We start from the raw sequence: 26,735 nt of genomic DNA, 5'->3' as shown, positions 1-26,735 counted from the left end.
CAAGGTTTTTTGGTCCAAGCTCAATCCAGCCCAAATATATTATGTTATAAAATAATATTATATTAATTATATATGTTAAATAATAATTATATATATTTTATATTTATATCAAATCACTAACCCAATAACAATTGAACTCATTATCCAAAACCTAAAAAAAATTTGCCTAACTAAATAACCCGACTCAAAATATAAAATTTTAAAAATTATATTTAATATAATAACATAGTTATTATATTTATTTGTGTTTTTTAATATAATAAAACATTTATTATATTTATGGTAGTATTTTTTAATATAAATATTTTTTAATGTGTTAGAATACTTTTATTTTAGCGTTTTTAGTGCATTTAGTGTATTATAGAATTATTTTAAATAAAAATTAATCTAAAAAAATATGGGTGGATTGAGCTCGAGTTTATTTTTCTTAAATTGGGCTAGACTTTGACAAAAAAAAGTAAGCCCATTTTTTAGGTTGGGCTTGAAAAATTAGTCTAGGTATATGATCTAAACTCGACCCGGCTCAGCCTATAAACACCTCTAGTTCAAATTAACATAAATGCAAAAAAAAAAGAGTTAATATATAAATATCAAGTCTCTAAGAATTATTTTATTTATTTCCCATATTTTGTTGAGAGAAAAAGGTTATCAAACTTCTTCTTTTTTTCATATTTTAAATATTGGAAAAAAATTTTTTATTTTTATTTTCTAGAAGTATTTTTCAAATAAAAAAATAGAAATTAAAAATGGTTTCTATCAATGAAAATATAAAAAAATAAAAATATTTTTTAAAATAACACGAATATCAAATAAATTTTCATCCAAAAATGTATATGTTCCACCAATAATGTAACTGAATTGTTGTTTTGTGTTTAAAAATATTTTCCGATATGTCGACCATGCTCAAAATAGATGTCTCCGGCAACCACCACAATTGCAAAGAGTTGACCCAAGACCCATAATTATATATAAGGAAAATATTTGGTACACTATTAGTGGAGTTTTTAAACTTCACAAGCAAGGTTGACAAGCGTTTTATAAGAGTATAGTAAAATATAAAAATATATATATTTATAAAAAATTATATATATGTCAATTTTTTAAAATTGCTTTTGGAATAAAAGAGTGCACTATCAGTATACCAAATACACATCCATATTTATGTTCGAGGTTTGTGGTTTTAAGATCTTAATAATGTAATTTTTAAAGTTTAAACTTGCATTTCTTATCATTGCACCTGATAGTTGTTGGTGACTCGTAAATATTTGAAACTTAATGAAAAGTTACAATCTCATATTTATATTTTTTACATTTATATTTAATAATTATTAATGGCTCTTTGTAATAAGCATGTTTTATATTTAAATATAACTTGTTATTTAATTATTCCATAAACAAAAAAATTAAAATTTTAATAATGAAATATTTTGCATGCATTAAAAACACTGTAATTGAAAATTTAACAATAATAAATATTTTATTAAAAATATTTATTTTTAGAAATTTAATCTATTTACTTTTTAGATTTTAAAATTTAAGTCCAACTGTTTATGTTCTCAACAGTGATAGTATTAATAATCTGAATGGTGTTATCCGAGCTATTTGCGAGATGATGGATAGAGACTGGTAGGTGGGGGGGGGGGTTCTCACGTACAGAGAAGGTAATCGAGTGGCGGATGCTATTTGTCGACTGTCTAGTTCTAAGATGATGTTATGCAACAAGCATTTCCCCATTTATTTTAACCAACTTATTATTATGTTAGCTACCTGTTACTATTTTTTTTTCTTTTTTGGTAAAGTAAGGAAAACTTATTATTAAACTACTAAATTAAAGATCCAATACATGACATGCCCGTGGGCGTCTTTCAACAGTAAACGACTTAAACAACTAGGTGGATTAGAGCACACACAAAGTAAAGCATTAAGAGACGCTACATTTTGGGAGGAACTAGGTTGGTAGTTACTTCCCATGCGGGCCAATATGTTCGCACAATTGTTCCTTTTGCGAAAGACGTGCTTTAGAGAGCTAAAACTCATCGAACAGAATAACATCGTGCACTCATCAATCAGAGGAGATAACAATATGTTAGAAATTACAGATGCCTTTATAAAATGAATTACAGACGTACCATCAACTTCAATCTCAAGATTTTTTATGTTAAGGTCACAAGCTAATATTAGCCCATTTCTCAGCATCCAAAGTTCAACTTCTACACTAGTGGCATTAGAGATGTGATGGAAGGAACCAATCATCCAACTCCCCTAGTGATCATGAATAAGAGTACCTACACTAGCTTTACCCGGATTGCCAATAGATGAACCATCAGAATTCAATTTAACCCATCCTGGTAGAGGAGGTTTCCACCAACTAGAACAAAGTCAGAATTATTTAAATTATTTGCAAGGGGAAATTGTAGAAAATTCACCCACTCCATGCATTATCCATTGCAACGAGCCCTTTAGAGGTTAAGACTTGGAACAGACTAATGCATTTCGACACAACCAAATTTCCTATAAGGCAAAAGCAAATACAATGGACCAAGGAATCGATAGGTGGTGAACCCACACTTGTGAAGTGACATTGCCCTGGATCCATTCCTCTCAATTACTCCGTTGAGGAGGTCTAACTCGAGAGTGAGAATGAATAGAATTCCATAGTTCCTAGACAATATGACATTCCCAGAACAAATGATAATGGATTCCTATTCAACATTGCAAAAAAGGATAGAGATCTACTAAGTTCATACTTCGACGGATCATAAAAGACCAGGTTAGAATAACTTTCCACCCACATTTCCAAAGGAAGAACTTTAACTTTGGAGGAAGACGAGCTTTCCAAATCAAAATCCATAAAGTTAGCTGACTACCAGAGGAGTGTCAATAAAGGGAGCACTATATGCTAGAATGAAAGAATAAGCACTAACCAGGGTACGATGGCCCCCAACAAACAAAATCCGATCCTAATTCAGAAGATGATATTAGAGTGCTTAAGAATACATTGATCACTTTTTGCGGGAGTTGGAAAAATATCGAGTGAAAACCACTACGGTCCCATCTATTGTGGACTTGCTTGAAAGACTAAGAATCTTCCAAGGGCGACAGAGGACCTTATACAAGATGGCGGAGAGGGCCTCATCCCGACCAATTATCACTCCAAAATTTCATAGTTCTACCATCCCTAATAACCCATCTCATCCCTGACTCAATGAAATGGCTAATCTTCCTCAAAGAAGACCAAATCGGGGATGTATTCCATGCAAGGTATGGATTACTGAGTTCAGTGATGTGTTTTGGTATAAGGATTCTGGCCTAAAGGCTATCCTTCTCTTGGATTAGTCTCCAACCAAGCTTTACTTCCAAAGTTTGATTTTTTAATTCTCGATTTTGGTTTACTCAAACCTCCATAAGCTTTAGGTTGTGTGACCAAGTTCCACTTTAGAAGGTGTCCATGATTTGCATGCTCATCATTTCCTAAAGAAAGTTCATGTTGATTTGATCTAGCTAAATATGAGTATTAGAGGGGAGCAAACATCACTGCATGTAATAATTCGAGATGGAGGCCATTTTTGACAGGATAAAAACCAACCTTCTAATAGGGGATGGAAATTTGGTTTTCCAAGAGCTCAGGTTGTAACGACCTAGTTTCCAATGGTGTCAAAAAATGCGATTTTGAAACCCCATTTCCGTAAATGAGTTCATAAATAATAAATATGAATATTTATAGAGTTAATATGAAAATATAATAAAGTCCAGTTAGGTAATTTAACCGAAAGAGTAGTTAATTAATGCTCAGGGACTGAATTGTAAAAGTTTAATCATTATTAAGTTTTAATTAAGAAAATGCTTGGGGACCTAAATAGCAATTATCCAAAGGACTAAAATGGATACTAAACCATTGTTTTATTATAGTTAGTGGATGATGATGTTGATTTCACTTGAATTAATTAGTGGTGGATTAATTATTATAATAAACTAATTAGAATTAACTAATTAAGGTTAATTAATATTTAACCATGGTATAAAGGCCAAAGTAAGCGGAGAAAATATGATAATTCATCATCTTCTCCACCATCCTCTTGTGGAAACAAATAAAATCCACCATTGTTGAAGCTTTAAACATTCAACCACCTATTCAAGTAACTCCCAAAGCCATTTTTTTTATGGAAATTGGGTCATGAAAGCTTGATCTATCTAGCCTATGTATCAATTTGTACAATTTTTTAGTTTTAAAATATTTCCATTTTTAAGAAATTGATGAATTAGGCTTGAAATTGATAGATACTAAGCTTGGTTCACGAAAAGGACTAAATTATAAAGTTAACAAAGCTTGTTAGTTAACTTTGTAACATTAGGCACCAAATTAAATAAATTGAAAACCTTTCATGAGATTGTGTTATGAGTAGGAAGTATAGGCTCCCTAATGAAATAATGTGAAATCAAAATTTAATCTGAAGCTAAATATCGAAAAATATGTTTATCCCGAGTTTAGGGACTAAATTAAATAAAAAGAAAATTATGTTTGGCTTTATATTTGGATGTGAATAAGATGGAATCTAATTTTTTTATCTTTTGAATTATCGAATATAGCTAAAGACAACGTCGGACCGTCGAGAGTCATTGACGAGTGACAAGAGGATTCAATTTGTACTTTTATGATTTGAGATCATTACATTTGTATGCATATTCATGTTAATTACATGATCGAGTATCAAGGTAAGTATATAATTGTTGCATGATCTTATTAGTTGTGAATGATGTTGATTATCAAAAAATTAGACTAAATTGAATAAAATATAAATTGATAAATGTCTTATATTATGAATTGATGATAGAAATGGTATGGAACAATGGTGTTGAGTATGTGATCATATAAATTTGATAATAATAAGTTACATGAATTGATTTGTGTTGACAATATTACATATCGAGAATTTGGACTAAATTGAATATAATATAAAAAAATGTGACATTATTAATATATGATATGTGATATGAATTATACTATATGATATTGAATATTTATATATATGTATATTAATTGATGATGAGACAAAATGAGATTATAATATATGAATGATTGATACCCATGTAAACTTAGTAGAAATGTTAAGATACAGTTGGCATGCCAATAGGGTTATATGTACATTTCTGTACGAGTTTGTTATTGATGTGGAGATTATGATATGTCATTTGGGATCCAACATTTGTTGCGGATCTTTGAGTATTTGAATACATATATACATTTGATGCCTACGAGCTTTGCATTTCAGTGCATTGGTGTGGTGTAGTTTATACTTAGACGAGCTACAGTTCACACGCGTGTCTGATTCCATTTTTACTAAGATTACATTGGGCAAAACGCTAAATTGAATTTTGAAATCGGAATAAAAAATCTGTATTTTTTAAATGATATTTCCAATGATTTAATAATACATAATGAAATTACAATTACATATATGTGAAATGTGTTTCACGGTAGCATGTGAAAAACCATGCAAATCGGTTTATACGAGCCCAGAGGGCTGATATGAAAATAGAGCGAATCAATAGGTACGATACAAAAACTGAAACATGATATGTTAAATGGCTTGAGTTGAAATGAAATTGAATGTATTAATGCTAATAGAAAGTAAAGGTTGATATGTTATATTGATATGATTAATTGGTGACACTTGATATGGAGATATATGTATAAATAGTAATAGATTGATGATATGTATAAATTAGATTGAGATTGATGACATTGTATGAAATTGAAACACTTGATATGATATAGTTGGAATGTGATTTTGCAATGACATATATTTATCTTGTTACCATGTTATCTATATGACTTGAATCATGAAAGTAACATTGATCTTTATTGCTCAGTGTACAATTTGTTATTATATACGCATGTATCAGGAGATCTCGAAGTTTGAAAGGCGAAGCAATATTCAAATCGCCGAATCTCAACTCATAAATGTTTGTACCGTTCTTTACATTTTAAAAGATTGCATGTACCCAGAATTTTATCGGTTTAAAGTTGTAATTGGTCACGTAGGTATTTTGGTTAGAGAGTGTTAGATGAAATTTTTTTTTGTGATTTAGTTATGTTTAAAGCGTGTTTTGATGTCTTTAATATGTTGCAAAGTGAAAATGATCACCTTAAGTTGAATAGAATTGCATATTGGTCCTTCGACCTTTGGTTTGTATAATTTGGCAAGTTGAATTCAAAAGAAGTAAGCTTGAATCTGCCCTTAGAGTTTTGACACAACTTTATTGATGTCGCGATACCAGCTTTCAACGTCGCAACATCCTTTATTTGAAGTCATGGTGCCATCTTACTATTTTGGAAGTCGCAACATTGACCCTTAAAGTCACGACGCCAGCCTGAAATATTTTGAAACTTTACAATTTAGTCCTTCAATAGTCTCGGGTTATCGAAAGAGCTTTCGTAAGCTCAGATAAAGCCCAGAAAAGATTATACATTATAATATAACGATGTCAGAACATGTTATTGAATTTAAAGCGTTGAATCAATAAAAAATATAATCAGAGTTGCTTGTCAATGAATGTGGCATCTTGTAGCTTAGACCTAATGATCGATCGAGTATAAGGTGTTACACAATTTGTTTCGAATTTTATCAACAATAAATTCATAGTCATGTTTAGTGACTCTCTTCATGTGCATACGGAACCCAAGATATTTCCCTAAATTCAAGGTTTCCCTAATTCTCAAAGCATTGAATATGCTTGCCTTTCGAGAATCCTCACATTTAGAGGAAAAAGCCACTTGCGATTTCTCAAAGTTTATTGTTTGTCTAGATTTTGCCATGAACAGTTGAAGAATCATTTGGATAGCGGACATCGATCTATCATCAAATTTTTCCTGTCGGATTCTTCTGGACAATTTGAAGCTATTCAATTTAGATCCATTCAACAACACTGATGTGGATGTCATCAAAATACAACTCATTATCAGCTTGATCCAACTAGGCGAAAACCAAAGAACGTAATAACCTTACTAATAAAGCTCCATTCCAACTCATCATAAGCTTTTTCTAGATCCAATTTAATAATCATCAGTCCTTTTTGTCCCTTAACAACGAGAAAAGGAATGGCAAATTTCCCGCGCTATCATTGCACATTATCCAAAGATTGACGCCCAGGAAGAAAATTTGAGAATGCCAAAGTGAAGCTCAACCTAGTATAAGAAAAATGCATAATGTAAAATTTAGCACTTAACATTTATATATTTTTCCAATTTGACCCTTATTCTTTTCTGAGCTAAATTTGACCCACCACCAACCTTTTTAAAAAAAGTTGAAGTGATGTTTTTTCAATAAAAATATTGACTAAATCTTTATGAATTTTTTATAATTTTTAAATTACTTGTTGAAGTGATATATAAGACAAATAGTATCATGTCAACATGAAGTAGGTATGAACTATCATGCAGGTTGTTATTTCAGCATCATAAAAAATTAATGTTTTACTCAAACAAAAGCGACTTACTCTTTTTGAAAGGTTAATAGTTATATTTAGCTTTAAAAAAAAAGGGATCAAACTGACAAAAAATGTAAACATTAAAGACTAAAATTATCATTATACCATAATGAAATCCACAAAAACATCAAAACAATCCAAAATTTCCCACCAATTCTTTCGAACCAGACAACACAAACCTATCAATTTCAAGCTTCTCACATTTCAGACCATTCATCTCCATCTCCAATGCTTCGATCCTCTCATCAATGGCAGTCATTCCGCTACGAGCTATTAAATCCAGATAAGACTTAACGATCTCAATTAAACGTGTTGCTGCAAAGTCTACATGGAATTTGATGTTTAGAGCTTCAGCTATACAACATTTCCATTTCAGAATCTGATCCTCAGTCACTTGTTCTAATGATAATGTTTCCTCCATTTCTTTAAATGTGGCTAAAAACTGAAGCAATACGTTCTCAGCAGAAAAAGAACTTAACATACAGCTTCTTGTTATATCACCATGGATGGTAACTATGTTTTCAAGGATTGGGTGTAAAGGCAATGGGATTCGGTATCCTTCAAAATCTGTCGTGTCTCCTTGTAACAATGTCTTCAAATGATGAGAATATGAAGCATTGTGTCGGTCCTCTCGTTTCAGTTTTTCCACAAATGGTAAGCAGCAAGCAGGGACAATTAGCTACAAAATATCGTTTATGTTGGATTTATGTATCAGTATTTCTTTTGGTAAGGTTTGTTGTGCAATTAAACTAAAAGTTAAAATATGTCATAAGTCTTTGTACTCTTCGTAAATTTGGAATTTAGTTCTTTGTAAATATTTTTTTCTTTCAAAATGTCATACCAACAAATTTAACAAAAATTAATTAACAGCGTTAACAGTCGAATCTAAATTTTGAAATCTGAAAAGAAGAGTGACTAAATTCCTGAAAATAAAAGTAGCGAGACCAAATTTTAAATATGTGAAGGGTACAAAGACTTATGACAAATTTTAACCTAAAGTAAATAGTAAAAAAATTGAATATTAAAATATGTCATAAGTCCTTGTACTCTTTGTAAATTTGAAAAATTTTCATTTTACTTTTATTTTTAGGAAATTAGTCTATTTACTTTTCAGATTTCAAACTTTAAGTTCAATTACTAACACTATTTAGATTTTAAAAAATAGAAAGTAGATAGACTAAATTCGTAGAAATAAAAGTACATGATTAAATTCTAAATTTGTGAAGTGTACAAAGGCCTATGACATATTTTAACCAAAAACTAACTTATAACTTGGATAAACGAGAACATATATATTTAATAATTATCAATTAAGAAAAGGGTTAATATAACTTTTAGCCCTTGAATTTAGCAATTAGGTTTACTTTGGTACATGTGTTTTTTTCAGTCCATTTTGGAGTTATACATTTTTGGTCTCTAAACTTAAAAAATATAAAAGTTCAATGATATGACATACCAAGATTTTTTCACGTCACTATCTGAAAACTAAAAGACATGAAATAATCTCAAAGTGTCATATCATTAAATCTTGATAAAATTAAAGTTTAGGGGTCAAAATAGATTTAGTTACCAAGTTTAGGTACTAAAGCGGACAAGAAAATATACGTACTAGAGTAGACCTAATTGTCAAGTTCAAGGACTAAAAGTTGAATTAACCCTTAAAAAAATAATACCTCGGGCTGACTGATTATTTGGCTTTGCTCCAAGGAATTGCCTGTATCATTGGGCACTGCCGTTGATAGGGGTATATGAATTTGAGGATTATGGTCCTGCATACAATAAAATAAATACCAGCCACCATGTTACTGTGGTCTCTGGTCTCACTTTTATTTTATGATGATTTTAGTTTGTACTTACTGTGGTACTGAAGGTCATTTCCAACTTAAGAATTGAAGAGTTGCATAATAGTAGAATACCTGGAAGTAAGTGATTGACTGGTGTTCCACTAAGGATTGATTCTGAACCTCATGTTGAGCTACAAACGAAAGCTGAGGTTGAAAACCATCCTTCATGACAAATATATAAAACAAGAGTTCTCCATTAATTGTTGTAAGAAGCTAGGTATTTGATGGTCTGCGAGATTTAAGATCAATCAATTCCAATATAACAAATACATATGCACATGGAATCAAATACCTGAGGGTGATTGAGTGGTTGGTTTTCTCCCAAATCAATAGGAAAACCCTGCATAATGTCCACATCTTGCATCAACTCATATAAATCTAGTCTTGTCTCACTGTCCTTTGCTTTTAACTTGTTTTTTAACATGATATTCTCTTCCTTGAGCCTTTCATTCTCCCGGTTTTTCTTCATCCTGTATTTGGCGTCATGTTGTCTCTTCCTTTCCCTTTTTTCCTCCTCGCTCAGCCTGGATCTTTTACGACGACCCTTCCCCTTCTCTGAGGGATGATGATCACCCTGCAGTGGCGAAGATGGTACTGCTCCATGTTCCTTCACATATTCATCTGTTGCGTGAAGATACTGGAATTGGCTGATATCTCGGACGCTATATACCCTTTTTGGATACAGTTGGGACATGATATTCTATTAGCTTCTGCTGATACCGATTATCTAGGATGATTGCAGTTGGTCTCCTCAAGAGAGGGAAGGAGAAATGAAAGAGATGAGAAACTAAAATAAAAAAGTCAAGCTTACAGCAGCAGACAAAACGCGTGAAATGTGAACAAAGGAGATAAAAAGAAAGTGTTAATACCTGTTTTGGCCCCTTTATTATAGTGAAATTCTCACTTTGGCTCTTATATTATTTTTCCAGTCACTTTACCTCCCCTGCTTTCATTATGTCCATCAAGTTAGCCCTCTGAACATTTCCGTTTAAAAAATTTTCTCAGTGTTGGTCCCTTGACTTGTAGTGAAATGTTATACTATTTGTCGAAACTTTTTTTTAATATCGACTTTTTATTTTAGGAAAAAGATAAAAATGGGAGTCGCCACCAATCTCTTTTTTATGAGGTGTGATCGGATCACCTTATAATTTGATCATTTTAATAAACGGTTTGATTTACTAAAATAACAATTTTTGGTCTACAAGATTCAAGAAATGAGTTTCGGAGTCGGTTACGCACGAGGAAGGATTAGCACTTTTGTAACCCCAAAATTGGTACCTAATTGGTTAATTAATGTCTTAGTGTCGTGAATTGAAAATTTGAAAAGAGTTTAAAACACAATCCTTTTTGTACTAAGACAATATCTAATTAAAGTGATTTTCGCAAAAAAGACTTATTTCAAGTTAATCGAAAAAAAAGATCACGTCCAGTAAGTTAGGACACAATGCGTTAAATCCTCGAAAACGAAAATAAACACCAATTGATCATTATTTAAATCTCGTTTTTATTTATTTTAAAGTAAACATTCGACTATATCGGTTTTAGAAGGAAGTCATATTGCGTAAGTTAGGAACACAACTTTTCTAAATTCGAAATAATGAACATTTGCCTCAGTTTAAATTTTTCCTTTTTTATGCATCGTGTAAAAGAACACACACACACTTAAGGTGATGTGTTTTTAATTTATTCAAGCATGATATAGAAATGGATAAATGTTTGAACCTTAATGTATGATAAATATGGGATCATTTAAAGCGACTATGTAGATAGAATGATAAATAATAAGTAAATGCAGAAATATTATGATAGTAATAACATAATTATAATAATATTGACATTAATAATCACATCATGGTAATAATAAATAAATGATGTAATTTTAGATAAAAATAAAAAGGTAGAATATGCATAAAAAAATTAAACATAACATGACAATATCAAAAAAAAAAGCAAGAAATAAAAAAATAAAAATTATAATGACGATAATAATAAAGGTTTAATGCAAATAAAAGAATATAAACAATTTAATTTTTAAGTGTAAGAAAAAAATAATAAATAAATAAATAAAACAAATGTACATAATATTAAATTTAAGTATTTAGAAGTAAAAAGAATGATAAATAAATAAATAAATAAATAAATAAATCGATAAAACAAACATAAGTAATATTAAATTTAAATGTCTAAAAGGTAAAAGAATAATGAACAAATAAATAAATACAACAGATATAAATAATATTAGATTTAGGTATTTAAAAAGTAAAGAATAATAAATAAATAAATATAAATATTATAAATAATATTAAGGTATTTAGAAAGTGAAGAATAATAAATAAATAAATATACAAAAAATATAAATAATGAAATTAATCAAACGAAAGATTGAATTGAAATCTAAACATAATTAAATGTATAAATCATAATAAATTAAATAATAAAAACAAATAAGGATTAAAATTAAATGCGCGTAAAGAGGAGGAACTAACTGGGAAATTATTCCCTATCCCAAAACGACATCATTCCTTAAGGGACCAAATCAAAACAAATTAAAATCATAGGGTATGAATAAAAAAACCAGAAAGGACTGGATTGAAAAAGATAAAAAAATTGGAAGGGCTAAATATGAAATTAGACCCCCTTAAAAAATGCGAATCCTAGGCTCTCGGGTCGGGTCATCGAGTCGGCCCCCAAAACGACACCGTTTTGGTCGTTCGGGGGCCTGAGTGAGACGACGTCGTTTCACTAAGGCTATTTAAGATAAAAAAAAATTTTTAAAATTTATTTTTCCTTTTCTTTTAAAAAAACCCTTTCGCACCCCTTATCTTTCTCTTAACCTGCTCTTAGGGTCGGCCACGGGCGCCATTGTGGTCACCAGCAGTTGACGGCAGCAGTTGCCGTCCAAGGTGGCCGGAGCTCACTAAAAAGAACCATTTTGACCCTTTTCCCTCCCTCAACCCAGATCTGAGACCAAAATATTCAAAAGCCCTTTTCAGCTTTGCTTGCATGTGGCAGAGTCAACGGAGGCGAAGATGCTCCATTTGGGCAGGATTTTTTTTTTGTAAATGGATTGGACCCTTTTATTTTTGGTTATATTTTTTTATTTATGATTTCTGTTTGGGCATTTTATTTGCCTGTAATTCGGGTCCGGGTAAAATTGGGCTATCACACTATTCTCAATTTGATTCCTATACTATAGTGAAATGCTCACTTTGACCCTTCACATGTTCACATTTGATTGGCTTAAATGGCCATACGAATATTTTTTCAACAAAAATGGTCAAGGGGCTGAAGTGATGGGCGGAATGAAAGTAGAGGGGTCAAAGTTACTAGAAATATAGTAGAAGAGCCAAAGTGAAAAATACATTATAGTACAAAGGCCAAAATAGATATTAAACCTAAAAGAAGGATGGAGCTGAAAAACAAGTGTCGGCAACTAGAAGATGGTTGACTTGCAGAGCTAATTGACCACGTTGCACATCGTACCTACTCGGAAGGGTCTTTTACTCAGCTGCTTAATCCTTACGTAAATAAACAAATATTTTTGGATTACTTCTTTTCGCCATGGCATGGTGCAAATCTGGCTATTAGACGCAAATGAGTTGCAACTAGACCTTTGTTTTTTGGAATTGAGTTAACAGGAGGACAGTCCTAGAAAAGAACCAGAGGTACTTCACAGAAACCTCAAACCAATCTAGGAAAAGGCAATCTAATTTGGAGGAGCAAGCAAGCCATCTTTGTCCAAAATATAAACCAGTGGAGCAGGAGTTCGAGTAACCCAGTTTGTTAAACTCACCTCCTCCTTGTATTTGGAAGCAACCCAGTCTGCAGCCTTGTTAGCTGTTCTTCTGATCAATTTGATCCTCACCTGCAGGAGTTCTTTCATCATCCTATCAATCATGACAATACTAGGCTTCAATTGTTTGATGTTTATAAATTTACATATTTCTTGGTCTGTCATCCTCGAAGAGATTTGGAGCATGTCGTAGGGGAATTGAGGTAGGACTATGCCCACTCCCTCAACAAAGAGGAGGGGCTAGCTCTTCGGTTTCGTTGATGGAGATATCCTTCGGTTGGAGTTTCAGTTTATTAGAGAGCTTTTGAGGGTGCTTTTTAAAGTTGAGCAACTTCGCGTTACGGTGATGACTTCCAATCAAGTTGCCCTTCGAATGTCTTGGGCGTTTTCTTGGGAGTGTTGAAGTAGAAACAAATTGGCCAACTTGAGACCATATAAGTTACTGCTGGTTCCCTTCTAAGCTTGATGAGCTCTAAATCTAAAGAGATCAAATGAGTTGTCCCTATAGGTTGCACATGAAAGGCATAATTGTATAGGTTGAGTTTGATTAGGTTGAATTGGTATGTTTTGATGTCAAATTGTGGGCATTTTTGGGTTCAGCTATGTGAATTGGTTAAAATCTAACGTTTGGTATGAGTTTGATTAAGTTTTATGCAGGTTTGTGCACTTGTGCACATGTGCACAAGTGTATCAAAGATGCAAATGGTTAGGTTGATATGAAATAGGAACTAGATGACTTAATATGTACCAAAAACAAAGTCATCGTCCCAACGACCACATTTTCTTGTCGCAATGTCAGCTAACATTATGTGATGCCGCGACGTCGAGTGGCCTGACATCGTGACATGACAAACTATTTGGCAACGTCACAACATCGATCCTATATTTTCAAAACTTTACAATTTGGTCATATTTCAAACTGAAGTCAATAAAAGGGCTTTAGTAAGCTCGATTAAGGCTCGAATTTAATTGTATATCATATTATGAATGTGTTTAAGACATGAATGATTGTTTAAATGATATAATTACAGTACGTTTAACGGTAGTTGCTCCAGCAACGACTGTAGCATTCGTAGCTCGTACCCGACAATAGGGTCGGATGAGGGGTGTTACAAAAAATATTAAAAAAATAAATCATCATCATGCCAAACAAGTGGTTTATATTTATTCTAAATCTCATCCACATTTTCATGTACCCTCTTGGTTAAATTGCTCTTCTAGTCCTTCCTTTTTTTTCTCATCCATCTAATCAACCCCTTTTTATTTTTAAAATTTTACACTTTTCCCCCTAACACTCTCCACACTTTTAAAATTTAGTTCATACCTTGAATTAATTTCTAATTTCTTATAATATCCAACTACCTTCTCTACTAATATTAAAAAAAAAGTATATTTTATCTACTCCGAAGATTCTAACACGTGCACAATCCGAATTGACACTGTTCACATCTTGAGGGGTGTTAGGGATGTTACAAATTAATTAAATTAAATGATTTTCTCAACCTAATTCTAATTCTGTTAAATTCATGACACTTTACCTTACCAAAATCTATGAGTAAGTTAATTTAATTGTCTTATTCTATAAAATTGCAATGACTACATAAATTAATTTTCACCTTGAACTTCAATTATTTAATTATAATCAATTAAATAATAATTCAAATAAATTAAATTAATCACTAAGTTATCTCTTGTCCTTAAGAAAATGTATTCATTCAACATATCGGTCCAAATGCAATCCATATAGGGTTGTGTTAACGAAATGATTGATTGGATGTATAATTAAGCCTCAAATGACTTTTAATTAAGTTCGAACCCTTCGTGTATTAATTATGACATTATTTACTTATGGTTTCAATCCACTAAAAGTACCATGATTGATCATATATACCATTATGAAAGCAAGTAATTTATGCTTGTCTAATGACCATGTCATATGTGTGTTACTTTAAAAAAAATCTCAAATTATAGATTGGCTTAATCTTGACTATCTATGTAAACTAATTTGTACCGTTAGATCTAGGGGAGCTCAACTATAAATAGAGGCTTTCCTCCTCATTTGTATTGATCTCATTATATTCCATTAAAAGTTAGTGAATATACTTTGAGAGTATTTACTCAAATACCTTGTGAGTATTGCTTTCTTGTGACTTTTCTGTTCTTTCGTTGCTCTTTTGTTTTTGAGTTGCTTCTGCTTTATTTTCGGTGCCTTGAAGAATTTCTTTCGAGGATTCTCACTTTGTAAAAGTTAGGCCGACTTAGGTAAATTTAAAACAAAGAAATTACTTAAGGCCGCACAGATTGCTAGACTAAAGTTTTAGCCCCATGATAACCTTGGGACAATTTTCTCGTTCATGACCATAACATTTGCATTAAAAAAAGATGTTAAGGAGAGACTCATATTCCACACATTGGAGTCGTCTATAAATTCTAACCGATGCTATTAATGGTTTATTCAAAATAACGCTCACCGCCAAACGAATGAAACAACCCCATGCACACCGATTAGTATTATGATCACTTTACCAATCATGTTACCAATAGTCGTTAGAATACTTCGTTTATACATACAGCCCGATAGACCATGAAGACGAATCCATGCGATAACATACCTAGAGAAGATACTCGGACAAAACAAACTACTCCCATGGTTGAAATGTAAGAGAATGCTCAAAAATCACGCACGGATCTCCCGACAGAGCCTTCGTATAATCCACAGCTGGTTGGAATTTAACCAGAAAATAATCAATTTCAGTATCCATCAAATGAAAATTCTGAGACAGCTTCCAAAGCATAAAAGTGTACTCATAAAAGCTTTGAAACCAATCTTCCTTCCTAGAAGCTTCAAGATCACAGTAGTAGCCATATTTTTCTCAATCAATGAATGTACCCGAGCAGAAAAGTTAGTAGCCGGGATTTCATCAGAAGAACCCCTTTCAAATCTGAATCTAATAACTCAAACCAAGGGGATTTATCCCCAAAGCCCTGACTACCGTTTAAAAGCGTATCCTTGAAATATGACTGAGAAACACCCTGCGTACAATCCATCGATCAAGTATCAAACTCTACATCATCCTCCCTGTTAGAGTATAGAGATAATGAATATGTTATAGAAGGTTGTTAGTTTGTTATTCAAAACTACTTACTGTTAGCAGCAGTTACTAGCAGAGTAGCAGCAGCTAGCTCATATGTTCTATAAATACCATTTTTATTAAACTAAAGAGATAATAACACAGAATTCATTTCAACACGTAATATAGCTCTACTTAGCTTACTGTAGATATTAACACTCCCCCATCCTATTCTTGTTAGCAACCCGACTAGTTCCACCCGTCATGGGCAGCTTCCCCATTTTGTCGCTACCTCCATCAACAGAGGACATGAGAGAATCCATTAAACATAGCAATATTCACTCTTTGTAATAGAAAACACTCCTTGGTTATTATCTTGCATGCCACAAAATAAATGCCAGCATGTAAATGTGGTCTATGGTCTCACTGTTTATGTTTTTTTTCCCCCTCTTTTTTCAGAGGGTATGATTCTAAAATCCCAAATAGGAGATAAAACTCTTTCCCATAGATAAACATCGACTATTGCTATAATCTAACCAACCATTTTAGGCATCATGATTTGTACACGACAACCAATGAAACTTTCTTTTTTCCATAAATTTCACCGCTAAATATTCTAGATTTTGATAATTTTAGAAATCAATTATATACATGCAAGTGCTTAACAATTGAACATTCACTTAATAAAAAAATTTTAAATTGATCGAAATTGCATGGTAAATTATACTTTGAAATACCTATTCCATTTGATTAACCAAAAACATTTTACGTAACGATCTCAACACTAGTTATTGCACAGGATCTGAGGGGAAACTTATGTTGGTAAAGTTAGTTTTGTAAACCACCTAATCTTCTATACGTAGAAGTGTGATGTCATGTTTTTTTAACTCATAATCAACTAAATTTCATATTCTTAGAACTATGATGGATCATATATATTAGTTGATTAATTATTTTTCTCTTTAATTGTTTTCATCTATGTTAATTATTTATTCAGTCTCTTGCTTATTTATCTGCTTGTCTAATCAACAAGTTGTATTAATTTGACAAACTTAATTTATCTTGAAAGAGAAAGGGTTGAAATTTAGACTGGATAAATTAGGATTAACTTTAATAGCGCTAACATATAAGTTAATTTGCAGCTAGGATTGGAATATACCTTATATCGTAATCAATCCAATAGGTTTGTCTTTAATTACTTAACCTGCCTAGCATAAGAATAAAGCTAGTGGGGAAGGAGAATTAACTTAGCTAGATATTAATTACAAGGGTCTAGTTAACATCTTTGAATTATGGGTTAGTAATTACATATATTGAACAGTTGAACGAGGGATAATTGATTAACTAGGTGAAGTTAGAATTGCAAGTCCATAAAATTTATTGAGAAACTTGAAAGTTTCCATTGTTTTAGTTTAGTAATAATGCTCGATTGACACAAGCATTGTTGTCAATGTAAAAAGATGTAGGTTCGAGTGCGTTGAAGCGCATTATCCTCTTATTTATGGGTTGGGGAGGGACTTTGAGCTTATGTAAGTTTAATATTTACTTGTTCTATTTAACAGTATGTTAAATGAACTTTCAAATCCACATCATTTTGGTTATTGCAATAGTAATAGTATCAACTAGAGGTGTTCATGAACGAACAGGTTTAGGCCAAGTTCAAAAAAAAAATTTCCAAATTCGGTCGGTCCAAATGACCCATTTCACTATTACAACAATAATAAAAATAGTTTTATTTAAATTTAATTATAAAAATATATAAATAGAAATTATTTTTAGTTTTTTAATAGTAAAGTGGGTTGGATTGTTTTGAAAATCTAATCCCAAGCTCGGCCCAAAGTTGGTCAGATGAGCTACTTAGATTATGAACACATCTAGTGCCAATCAAGATTTTCAGAACCAGGTCGATAGTTGAATTAGTTATGTTATTGGTCCGACTAGTTTGATTAAAAATTATTAAAAATTCATAAAATAAGAATAGAAAAATCGCTCTAATCAAGTTTTTTAGTTCGACAAGTACCAATTCATGGATCAACCTGCTTAACCTCTTGTTTTGGACAATACCTCAACCGCTTCTTGATCCAATCGGTTCGGATCACTAAAATACCCCTAGAAGGAGATGAGGCTAAGCAGAGCGAAAATAACTTTCCACGAGACGAGAATGGAAACTATTGTATAAAAATATTTTGATTGGATCCAACAATCAATATTTTGTAAAGGTAAGCATTTCCATAAAACTATTTTAAGAATAATTGTTTCCTCTCCATGTGCAGAACAATCAACAAATACTATTTTCAAGATACAATACATTTACTCGAACGGAACAATTCGTATTGCAGTACCAATTATTTTAAACTAGAATGAAATTTAGAAACACACAAGAAAAAAATAATATAATTATAAAAGTATCATTGTCTTAGAACTCAGTTCTATATTAATTCTCATTTTTGGTGTTTATATATAGAATACTAAGAGGTACTGCTTCTTTGAAAAGACACAACATTTTCCTTAGAAAAAATTATGAATAGTTATATATATTTACGTAAAGACACCTCTCTTTAATTACATTTTTCTTTCTTTTCCATTATATATATTATAAATAATATAAAACTTTAATACTATATATTTTATTTGAAATTACTTTATAATATATAATATAAATTATTTATATGTTATATATTATATACAACAATTATTAGTAAGTTAAGATTGAATCAGAAAAAATATTACGAGTCAAATAGTTTTTTACTTTGTTTTATAATAAAAAAGTAATTAAAATAAATTTAGTCCCAATAAAAAAAATTAAATCTAGTCTTTAGGTGAAATTTTTAATTAATTAGTCCTTGAGGTAAGCTTACACTCGGCTGCTAAGCTATGAAATTGCCATTATGTATAACTTTTATGCCAAGTGTCCCTCACCTTTCGGACACCTTCCTCCTTCACAAAACAGCCAGGTGTACGCTCACGTGTCAATGTTGGGTTACGTGTTAAGGCTCCAACATTCCGATCCACCGGTCAATCCCCTCTATATACTCTGTGTACATAAGCTGTGCCCCATATACAAACACCAACGAGCTCAACAAAGTATCTGTACGGTACCGCATTATATTTTTATTGACCCAAGATGAGCCAGGGACAACCTAGGAGGCCTCAACAACCAGCAGGTCAAGGTGAGAACCAAGAGCCTATCAAATATGGAGATGTTTTCAACGTCAGCGGTGAGTTAGCCAACAAGCCTATCGCACCCCAAGATGCAGCCATGATGCAAACAGCTGAGACCCAAGTGTTGGGTCAGACCCAGAAAGGTGGAACCGCTGCTGTGATGCAAGCTGCCGCCACGAGGAACGAACAAGTTGGCGTTGTGGGTCATAATGATATAACTGACATTGCTGGTGAACAAGGCGTTAGCGTCGCTGAAACTGATGTTGCTGGTCGGCGTATAATCACTGAGGCAGTCGCCGGCCAGGTGTTTTGATCATTTATTTCTTTTAATTTTTACCTCTCCAATGAACACGTTAAAATTTATGCTTTCGTTCGTTTCATTGTTAGGTTGTGGGACAATATGTTCAAGCAACACCGGTTATGACAAGCCAAGTGGGCGTTGTGCAGCAAAACGCAATAACCATAGGTGAAGCCCTCGAAGCAACCGCTAAAACAGCGGGCGATAAGCCCGTCGATCAAAGCGATGCCGCTGCCGTTCAAGCCGCGGAAGTTCGAGCGACTGGTTCGAATGTCATAATCCCCGGCGGACTCGCCGCTACTGCTCAATCCGCCGCGGCTCATAACGCGACCCTGGATCGCGATGAGGAAAAGATCAAGCTGAATCAAGTTTTAACGGTACAAAACAATCACTTAAGACCTAGGGTGTATCTCAATATACATTACAGAACATTGAGAGTTAAAGACTGAGAATTATATTTATACTTTGTAGGGTGCAACCGCGAAGTTACCGGCGGATAAAGCAGTGACAAGGCAAGATGCTGAAGGAGTGGTGAGTGCAGAGCTGAGAAACAATCCAAATGTAGCCACACATCCAGGAGGAGTGGCAGCATCTATGGCGGCAGCTGCTAGGCTTAATGAGAACGTCAACGCATAATAATATATACATAGCTTCATCATCTATATGTAGTTTTTTTAAGTTATATATAATGCTGGGGAAGTGAAATCTTGTGTGTTTAAGAGAGTATGCAGTCTGTAGCAGCTATATATAAAAATGGTGTCCTGCTTTGTAAAATAAGCAAAAGATGGGGTTTCTGTTTTGTTTTAAGTCAATGGAGTGTGTGGTTGCCATTACAGCTAAGTACTAATTGAAGAACATAGATGATATTTACTTGTCGTTATCATCCTCCCAGACATCGTCAACAAAGTCAACTTTCCACATTCATTTTCGTATATAACCTCCCAATGGATAATAATTATTGAGATTTTTCTTTGTTTTAGAGAATTTTCTCTCTTTTTTATTAATAATAATTATTATGTGACTCAAATACAATACGAAAAAAGAAATTACGCTGAAAATTCCAGTTTCAACGCCTTTTAAGACAACCGGAGACTCCAGTTTTGTCGCCTAAGCCATGTCTCTGCCACGTTACCGGCCTCGCTCACGGTTCTTACCACCGCCAGAAGATGAACCGTACAATATAATCCCCATGCATAATCTCCGCATAGATCATCCCGGCCTCCGGTACCCTCAAGTACACGTCGTCCTATCATCCTTGCGCGCCGTAGGTGACCTACGAAAGCCACCATTCTCCCCGTGGGTTCCTTCCATGGACCTCCTCGATTGGTTGGGACTATTCTTTGGTTTCCAACACGATAACGTAAAGAACCAAAGGGAACACCTTGTTCTCCACTTGGCTAATGCCCATATGCGCCTCTCTCTGCCACCGGCCGACAACAATGGAACCTTCCAAGTCATAGTCGTCCGCGAATTCCGCTGTAAGCTACTCGAAAACTACAGTAACTGGTGTTCTTACCTGGGGAAGGCATCCAACGTTGACAGTTTTGATTCTGATACTCGTAGAGAGTTGCTTTACGTTGGACTGTATTTATTGATATGGGGAGAATCCGCGAATTTGAGGTTCATGCCTGAATGCATCTGCTACATTTTTCATCACATGGCCATGGAATTGAACAAAATCCTAAAAGATTACATTGATGAAGACACGGGACGGCCATGGTTATCATCGCTATCAGGGGAAAATGCGTTTCTAAATCGCGTTGTAAAGCCAATATATGATACGATCAAGGCCGAGGTAGCGAAAAGCAAAAATGGAACCGCTCCCCATGATATGTGGAGGAACTATGATGATTTCAACGAGTACTTTTGGAGCAAAAGTTGTTTTCATACTCTCAACTGGCCACTTGATTTCTACAGTAAGTTTACAAGTGAAAGGAAAACCGGGTTTGTTGAACGAAGGACGTTTTGGAACGTCTACAGAAGCTTCGACAGGCTATGGGTGATGTTGTTTCTCTTCCTTCACATAATGGTAATCTTGGCCTTGGAGGAGAAGAAGTTTCCATGGCTGACTTTGGATAACAAGGATGTTACTTTTCGAGTTTTATCATTGTTCATCACTTGGAGTGGAATGAGACTTTTCCATGCTTTACTTGAACCAGCTATGGAGTTTAGTCGTGTTCGAGACATACATGGGGACTGGTCCATAGGATGGTGCTAAGGATTTTGGTTGCTGCAGCATGGACTGGCACTTTTGTGATTTGTTACACAAGGATTTGGGTGCAAAGGTACCACGACAAGCATTGGTCTAATGAGGCTAACCAAAGGGTAACTTTTTTTCTGAGGCTTGCATTTCTTTATGGGTTACCAAATATGGTTGAATTAGTGTTGTTTTTCCTTCCTTGTATTTGGCTGAATGCGAAAGTATTTAACCTGCTATCATGGTGGTTCCATGGTAACTGTTATATCGGTCAAGGATTGAGGGAAGGGGTAGTTGATAGAATCAAATATGTTCTATTCTGGGTTGTGGTGTTAGGTAAAAATTTACCTTCAGTTACTTCATCCAGATCAAGCCCATGATTAGCACAACAAAACAATTGTTGGATTCAACAATTGCAGACTGTGAGGCGGACTGGCAAGCCATCTTCAGTGTTAGCAACAAGTTCATTATTGGATTGTTGTGGGTGCCTGTGGTGTTGATTTACTTGGCTGATACTCAGATTTGGTACTCAATCTATTCTCCCTTTGTGGGGGCTGCTATGGGGTTGCTGCAACTGTTGGGTGAAATTCGAAACATCGAGCAGCTGCGATGGAGGTTTCGGTTCTTTGCCACTGCCATTCAATTCAATTTGCTGCCATAAGAAGAAATAAAGATCACTGGTGGATCTTTAAGGGAAAAACTGTGTGAAGCCATTCATCAGCTGAAGGTGAGATTTGGGCTGCAGCTGCCTTTAAAAATGGTCGAGCTTGAATCAAACCAGGTTAAGGCTAACAAGTTTGCTTTAATATGGAATGAAATAGTTACCACATTTAGGGAAGAAGATATCATATCTGATCAAGAGGTTGAGCTACTACAGTTGCCTCTGAATTCATGGGAAATCAGGGTCATTCGTTGGCCTTGTTTTCTTTTGGGGAATGAGTTGCTACGTGCTCTTGATCTGGCTACGGACTTATATGATGCGCCGGATAACCAACTCTGGTATAAAATATGCAAGAATGAGTATAGGCGTTGTGCTGTGATTGAAACATATGATTGTGTCAAGTACTTGATGCTTCATAAACTAATCAAAAGCAATACCGAGGAGCATTCCATTCTCAAAGCCTTGTTTCGGGAAATTGATCATTCTATCGAGACCGAGAAGTTGACTAAGACATTTAGAATGATTGCACTGCTTCAAATCCATTCCAAGTTGATAAAACTTGTTGAGCTGTTGCTTGAACCAAACACGAGTGTGAATGAGATTGCTAATGCTATGCAGTCACTTTATGCAATTGTTGTTCCTTACCTTTTCAAAGCAAAGACAATAGACCAGTTGAGTGAATATGGACTGGCTCCCAAGAGTCAATTCGCCATGGCGAGGTGGCTATTCAAGAACGCTGTTGAGTCGCTGGATCCTAGTAACAAGGACTTCTATATGCAGGTTAAGCGCTTGCATACAATTCTTACCACCAGGGACTCGATGCATATCATTCCTGTTAATAATGAGGCAAGGCGTTGACTCGCTTTCTTTAGTAACTCACTCTTTATGAAAATGCCTCGAGCTCCTCAAGTGAAGAAGATGATAGCTTTCAGTGTCCTTACCCCTTTCAACGATGAAGATGTGTTGTACAGCAAAGAAACACTCAAAACTAAGAACGAAGATGGCATTTCCATCCTGTATTATTTGCAGACCATTTATGATGATGAGTGGAAGAACTTCATCGAAAGAATGCGTAGAGAGGGAATGGTGACAGTAGATGAAATATGGACAACCAAGTTAAGAGATTTAAGGCTTTGGGCATCTTATAGAGGCCAGACATTTGCACGCACGGTCAGAGGCATGATGTACTATTATCGAGCTCTACTGCTGCTAGCTTTTCTCGATTCTTCAAGGGAGATGGATATTACCATAACAAAAGAGGAAGAAGGTATTGCTTTGATGAAGTATACCTATGTTGTTTCATGTCAGAAGTATTGGGAACATAAGGCCATAGGGGACCCTCGTGCTGAGGAAATCATTGATCTTTTGAAACACAATGAAGCCCTTCGGATGGCCTATGTTGATCAAGTTTCAACAGGGAGAGATGAGAAGGAATACTACTCGGTTCTCATTAAGTACGAGCAGCAATTACAACGGGAGGTGGAGATATATCGAATCAAGTTGCCTGGTCCAATGAACATTGGAGAAGGTAAACCAGAGAATCAAAACCATGGCATTGTCTTCACTCGTGGTGATGCAGTTCAAACTATTGATATGAACCAAGACCACTATTTTGAGGAAGCACTAAAAATCCGTAACCTGTTGGAAGAATTCAAGCACCATCATGGAATCCATAGACCAACTATCTTGGGAGTTAGAGAACATATTTTCAGTGGCTCTGTTTCGTCAGTTGCTTGGTTTATGTCAGCACAGGAAACGAGTTTTGTTGCCTTATTTCAACGTCTCTTTGCAAATCCACTGAAAATCCGAATGCATTATGGCCATCCCGATGTGTTCGATAGGCTTTGGTTCATGACTCGTGGCGGCCTTAGTAAAGCCTCCAAAGTGATTAATATCAGTGAGGACATTTTTGCCGGCTTCAACTGTACTTTGCGAGGGGGCAGTGTCACACACCATGAATACACTCAAGTTGGCAAAGGACGAGACCTCGGGTTGAATCAAATATCAACCTTTGAAGCGAAGATAGCTTGTGGGAGTGGTGAACAATTCCTCAGCAGAGATGTTTACAGGTTGGGTCAAAGACTTGATTTTTTCAGGATGTTATCATTCTTTCACACGACAATTGGATATTTTTTCAATGCAACAGTGATCGTCCTTTCTGTCTATGGATTCCTATGGGGTCAACTTTATCTGGCTCTCAGTGGTGTCGAGAATTCCATTCTAGGGTACGATAACAACAGCAAGAAGGCATTGAGCGCTGTTATCAATCAAGACCTCATCATCCAGTTTGGTCTCTTTACAACACTTCCAGCAATACTCGAGAGCTACGTCGAGAATGGTTTCCTTGAAGCCATTTTGGAATTCTTGGTTATGCAGCTCCAGCTTTCAACTGTTTTCTACACATTCTCAATGGGAACGCGTGCACATTTCTTTGGTCGGACCATCCTTCACAGAGGTGCAAAGTATCGACAAACCGGGCGTAATTTCGTCATACAACACACAAGTTTCGCAGAGAATTACAGATTGTATGCACGCAGCCATTTCATAAAGGCCATTGAGTTCGGATTTATTCTCATGGTTTATGCAACATACACCCCATCAGCCAAGGTCACATTTTTTTACATAGACATGTCAGTCACATGTTGGCTGCTAGTTCTCTCATGGATATTTGCTCCCTTCCTGTTCAATCCTTCGGGTTTCGATTGGCTAAAGACCGTAGATGACTTTGATAATTTCATGAACTGGATTTGGCACCACGGCGGCATATTTGCAGAGGCTACAGAAAGCTGGGAAAGTTGGTGGTACAAGGAGCAGCACCATTTAGTCACAACCAGCCTATGGGGAAAGCTACTGGAAATCATTTTGAACCTACGTTTCTTCTTTTTCCAGTATGGAATTGTATACCATCTGGGAATTTCAGGTCAAAGTGGGAGTGTTTTCGTTTACTTGTGGTCTTGGATCTTCATATTCGCATCATTCGGAATCTATCTAACGATGTCGTATGTTCGGGACAACTACGGGGCCAAAAAGTATATATATGTTCGGCTGGCTAAATTCCTTTTGATGATACTTGGAATACATCTTGTTATTGCACTGAGACAGTTCACAGCCTTCAAATATGTTGATGTTTTCACCAGCCTGTTGGCTCTTGTTCCTACTGGTTGGGGACTTATATCCATAGCTCAGGTATTTCAACCCCTTCTTCCGCATACCAGACTGTGGGACTCCGTGGTTTCCTTGGCTCGATACTATGAGATAATGTTTGGAGTCATAGTGATGGGTCCAGTGGCAGTTTTATCATGGATGCCTGGATTCCAATCAATGCAAACAAGGATCCTATTTAATGATGCATTTAGCAAAGGCCTGCAAATGTTCAAGATTATCACACACAAAGTACATCAATAGGATGTCTAAGCTTCACTTACTATTGTAGCTCATTTTTAATAAATCTATTTATTGGCATTACTTGTAATTATTATCATAATCATTTCAATTAAAGGCGTGTTTATTGTAATTATTTTATAAATATTTTGTTTTTACAAATTTTAAGTGATAACGATTATTTCATGGTAACATATCGTTAAATTTTAATAAAATTTAAATTCAAAAATTAAATTAGAAAATGTTGTCAATTTTGGAGAATAATATGAATAAAAAAATGTTTAAAGACTCAGACTAAATTTTTTATGAAATTTTAATAATTAACAACTTTATTGTTTAATAAAAATAAGGAACAAAAATTAATTAAAATATCATCAAGTTATTGATTGAAGCAATAATACGAGTTTGAATTTGAAGATACCTCGAGTTCAATAAAGAAATACAATTTTAAAAAATCTCAAAACATTATATTTAAATCCTTAAAAATAGAAAAATCTCTAAAATATAACATAAAAAATTCCCAAATTGCATTGCATGTTTTGAATTCATGAATATTTGACCTTTGTTTTCTCATTTTTTGACATATAAATTAGTTAAGTTTATTTCTTGTCAATGGAAATATAAACTTTTTCTTTGTTTTAGAAAAAGGGGTGCACCAAGTTTTATCTTTTTTTTTAGAAATATGTTGATATTTTCACCAGCCTATTGGCTTTTATTCCCACTGGTTGGGGACTTATATCGATTGCTCAGGTATTTCGACCCCTTCTTCGGCATACCAGACTCTAGCACTCTGTGGATTCCGTGGCTCGATTCTATGAAATACTATTTGGAGTTATTGTG

General features: G+C 34.2%; 2 protein-coding genes, 1 non-coding gene and 1 pseudogene across 3 annotated transcripts; 3 read left to right on the top strand and 1 right to left on the bottom strand.

Moving 5' to 3' along the window:
- Window positions 1-6,529: 6,529 nt before the first annotated feature.
- On the bottom strand, window positions 6,530-10,162 carry LOC107927651 (uncharacterized). The gene is made up of 5 exons (XM_016858761.2): window positions 9,625-10,162; window positions 9,405-9,494; window positions 9,162-9,257; window positions 7,668-8,167; window positions 6,530-7,186 (listed from the first exon to the last, which is right to left on the bottom strand). Exons 1-5 carry the CDS (start codon window positions 10,024-10,026, stop codon window positions 7,120-7,122), a joined length of 1,155 nt encoding a protein of 384 aa, XP_016714250.2. The 5' UTR covers window positions 10,027-10,162; the 3' UTR covers window positions 6,530-7,119.
- A 9,086-nt stretch (window positions 10,163-19,248) lies between these two features.
- On the top strand, window positions 19,249-20,489 carry LOC107927644 (late embryogenesis abundant protein D-34). Its single transcript, XM_016858752.2, has 3 exons — window positions 19,249-19,662; window positions 19,746-20,033; window positions 20,128-20,489. The coding sequence occupies exons 1-3, from the start codon at window positions 19,321-19,323 to the stop codon at window positions 20,290-20,292; spliced, it is 795 nt and encodes a 264-aa protein (XP_016714241.1). The 5' UTR covers window positions 19,249-19,320; the 3' UTR covers window positions 20,293-20,489.
- Window positions 20,490-20,605: 116 nt separating this feature from the next.
- Window positions 20,606-25,979, top strand: LOC107927643 (callose synthase 12-like; annotated as a pseudogene).
- On the top strand, window positions 23,683-23,763 carry LOC121215210 (small nucleolar RNA J33). The gene has a single exon (XR_005910939.1). It is a non-coding gene; the product is annotated as a small nucleolar RNA J33 (small nucleolar RNA).
- Window positions 25,980-26,735: the final 756 nt, after the last annotated feature.

Source organism: Gossypium hirsutum, chromosome D02 (genome assembly GCF_007990345.1).
Source record: "Gossypium hirsutum isolate 1008001.06 chromosome D02, Gossypium_hirsutum_v2.1, whole genome shotgun sequence".
Lineage (NCBI taxonomy): Eukaryota > Viridiplantae > Streptophyta > Magnoliopsida > Malvales > Malvaceae > Gossypium > Gossypium hirsutum.
Note: the sequence above shows the minus strand (reverse complement) of the source record. Positions and strands in the feature narration are given on the sequence as shown.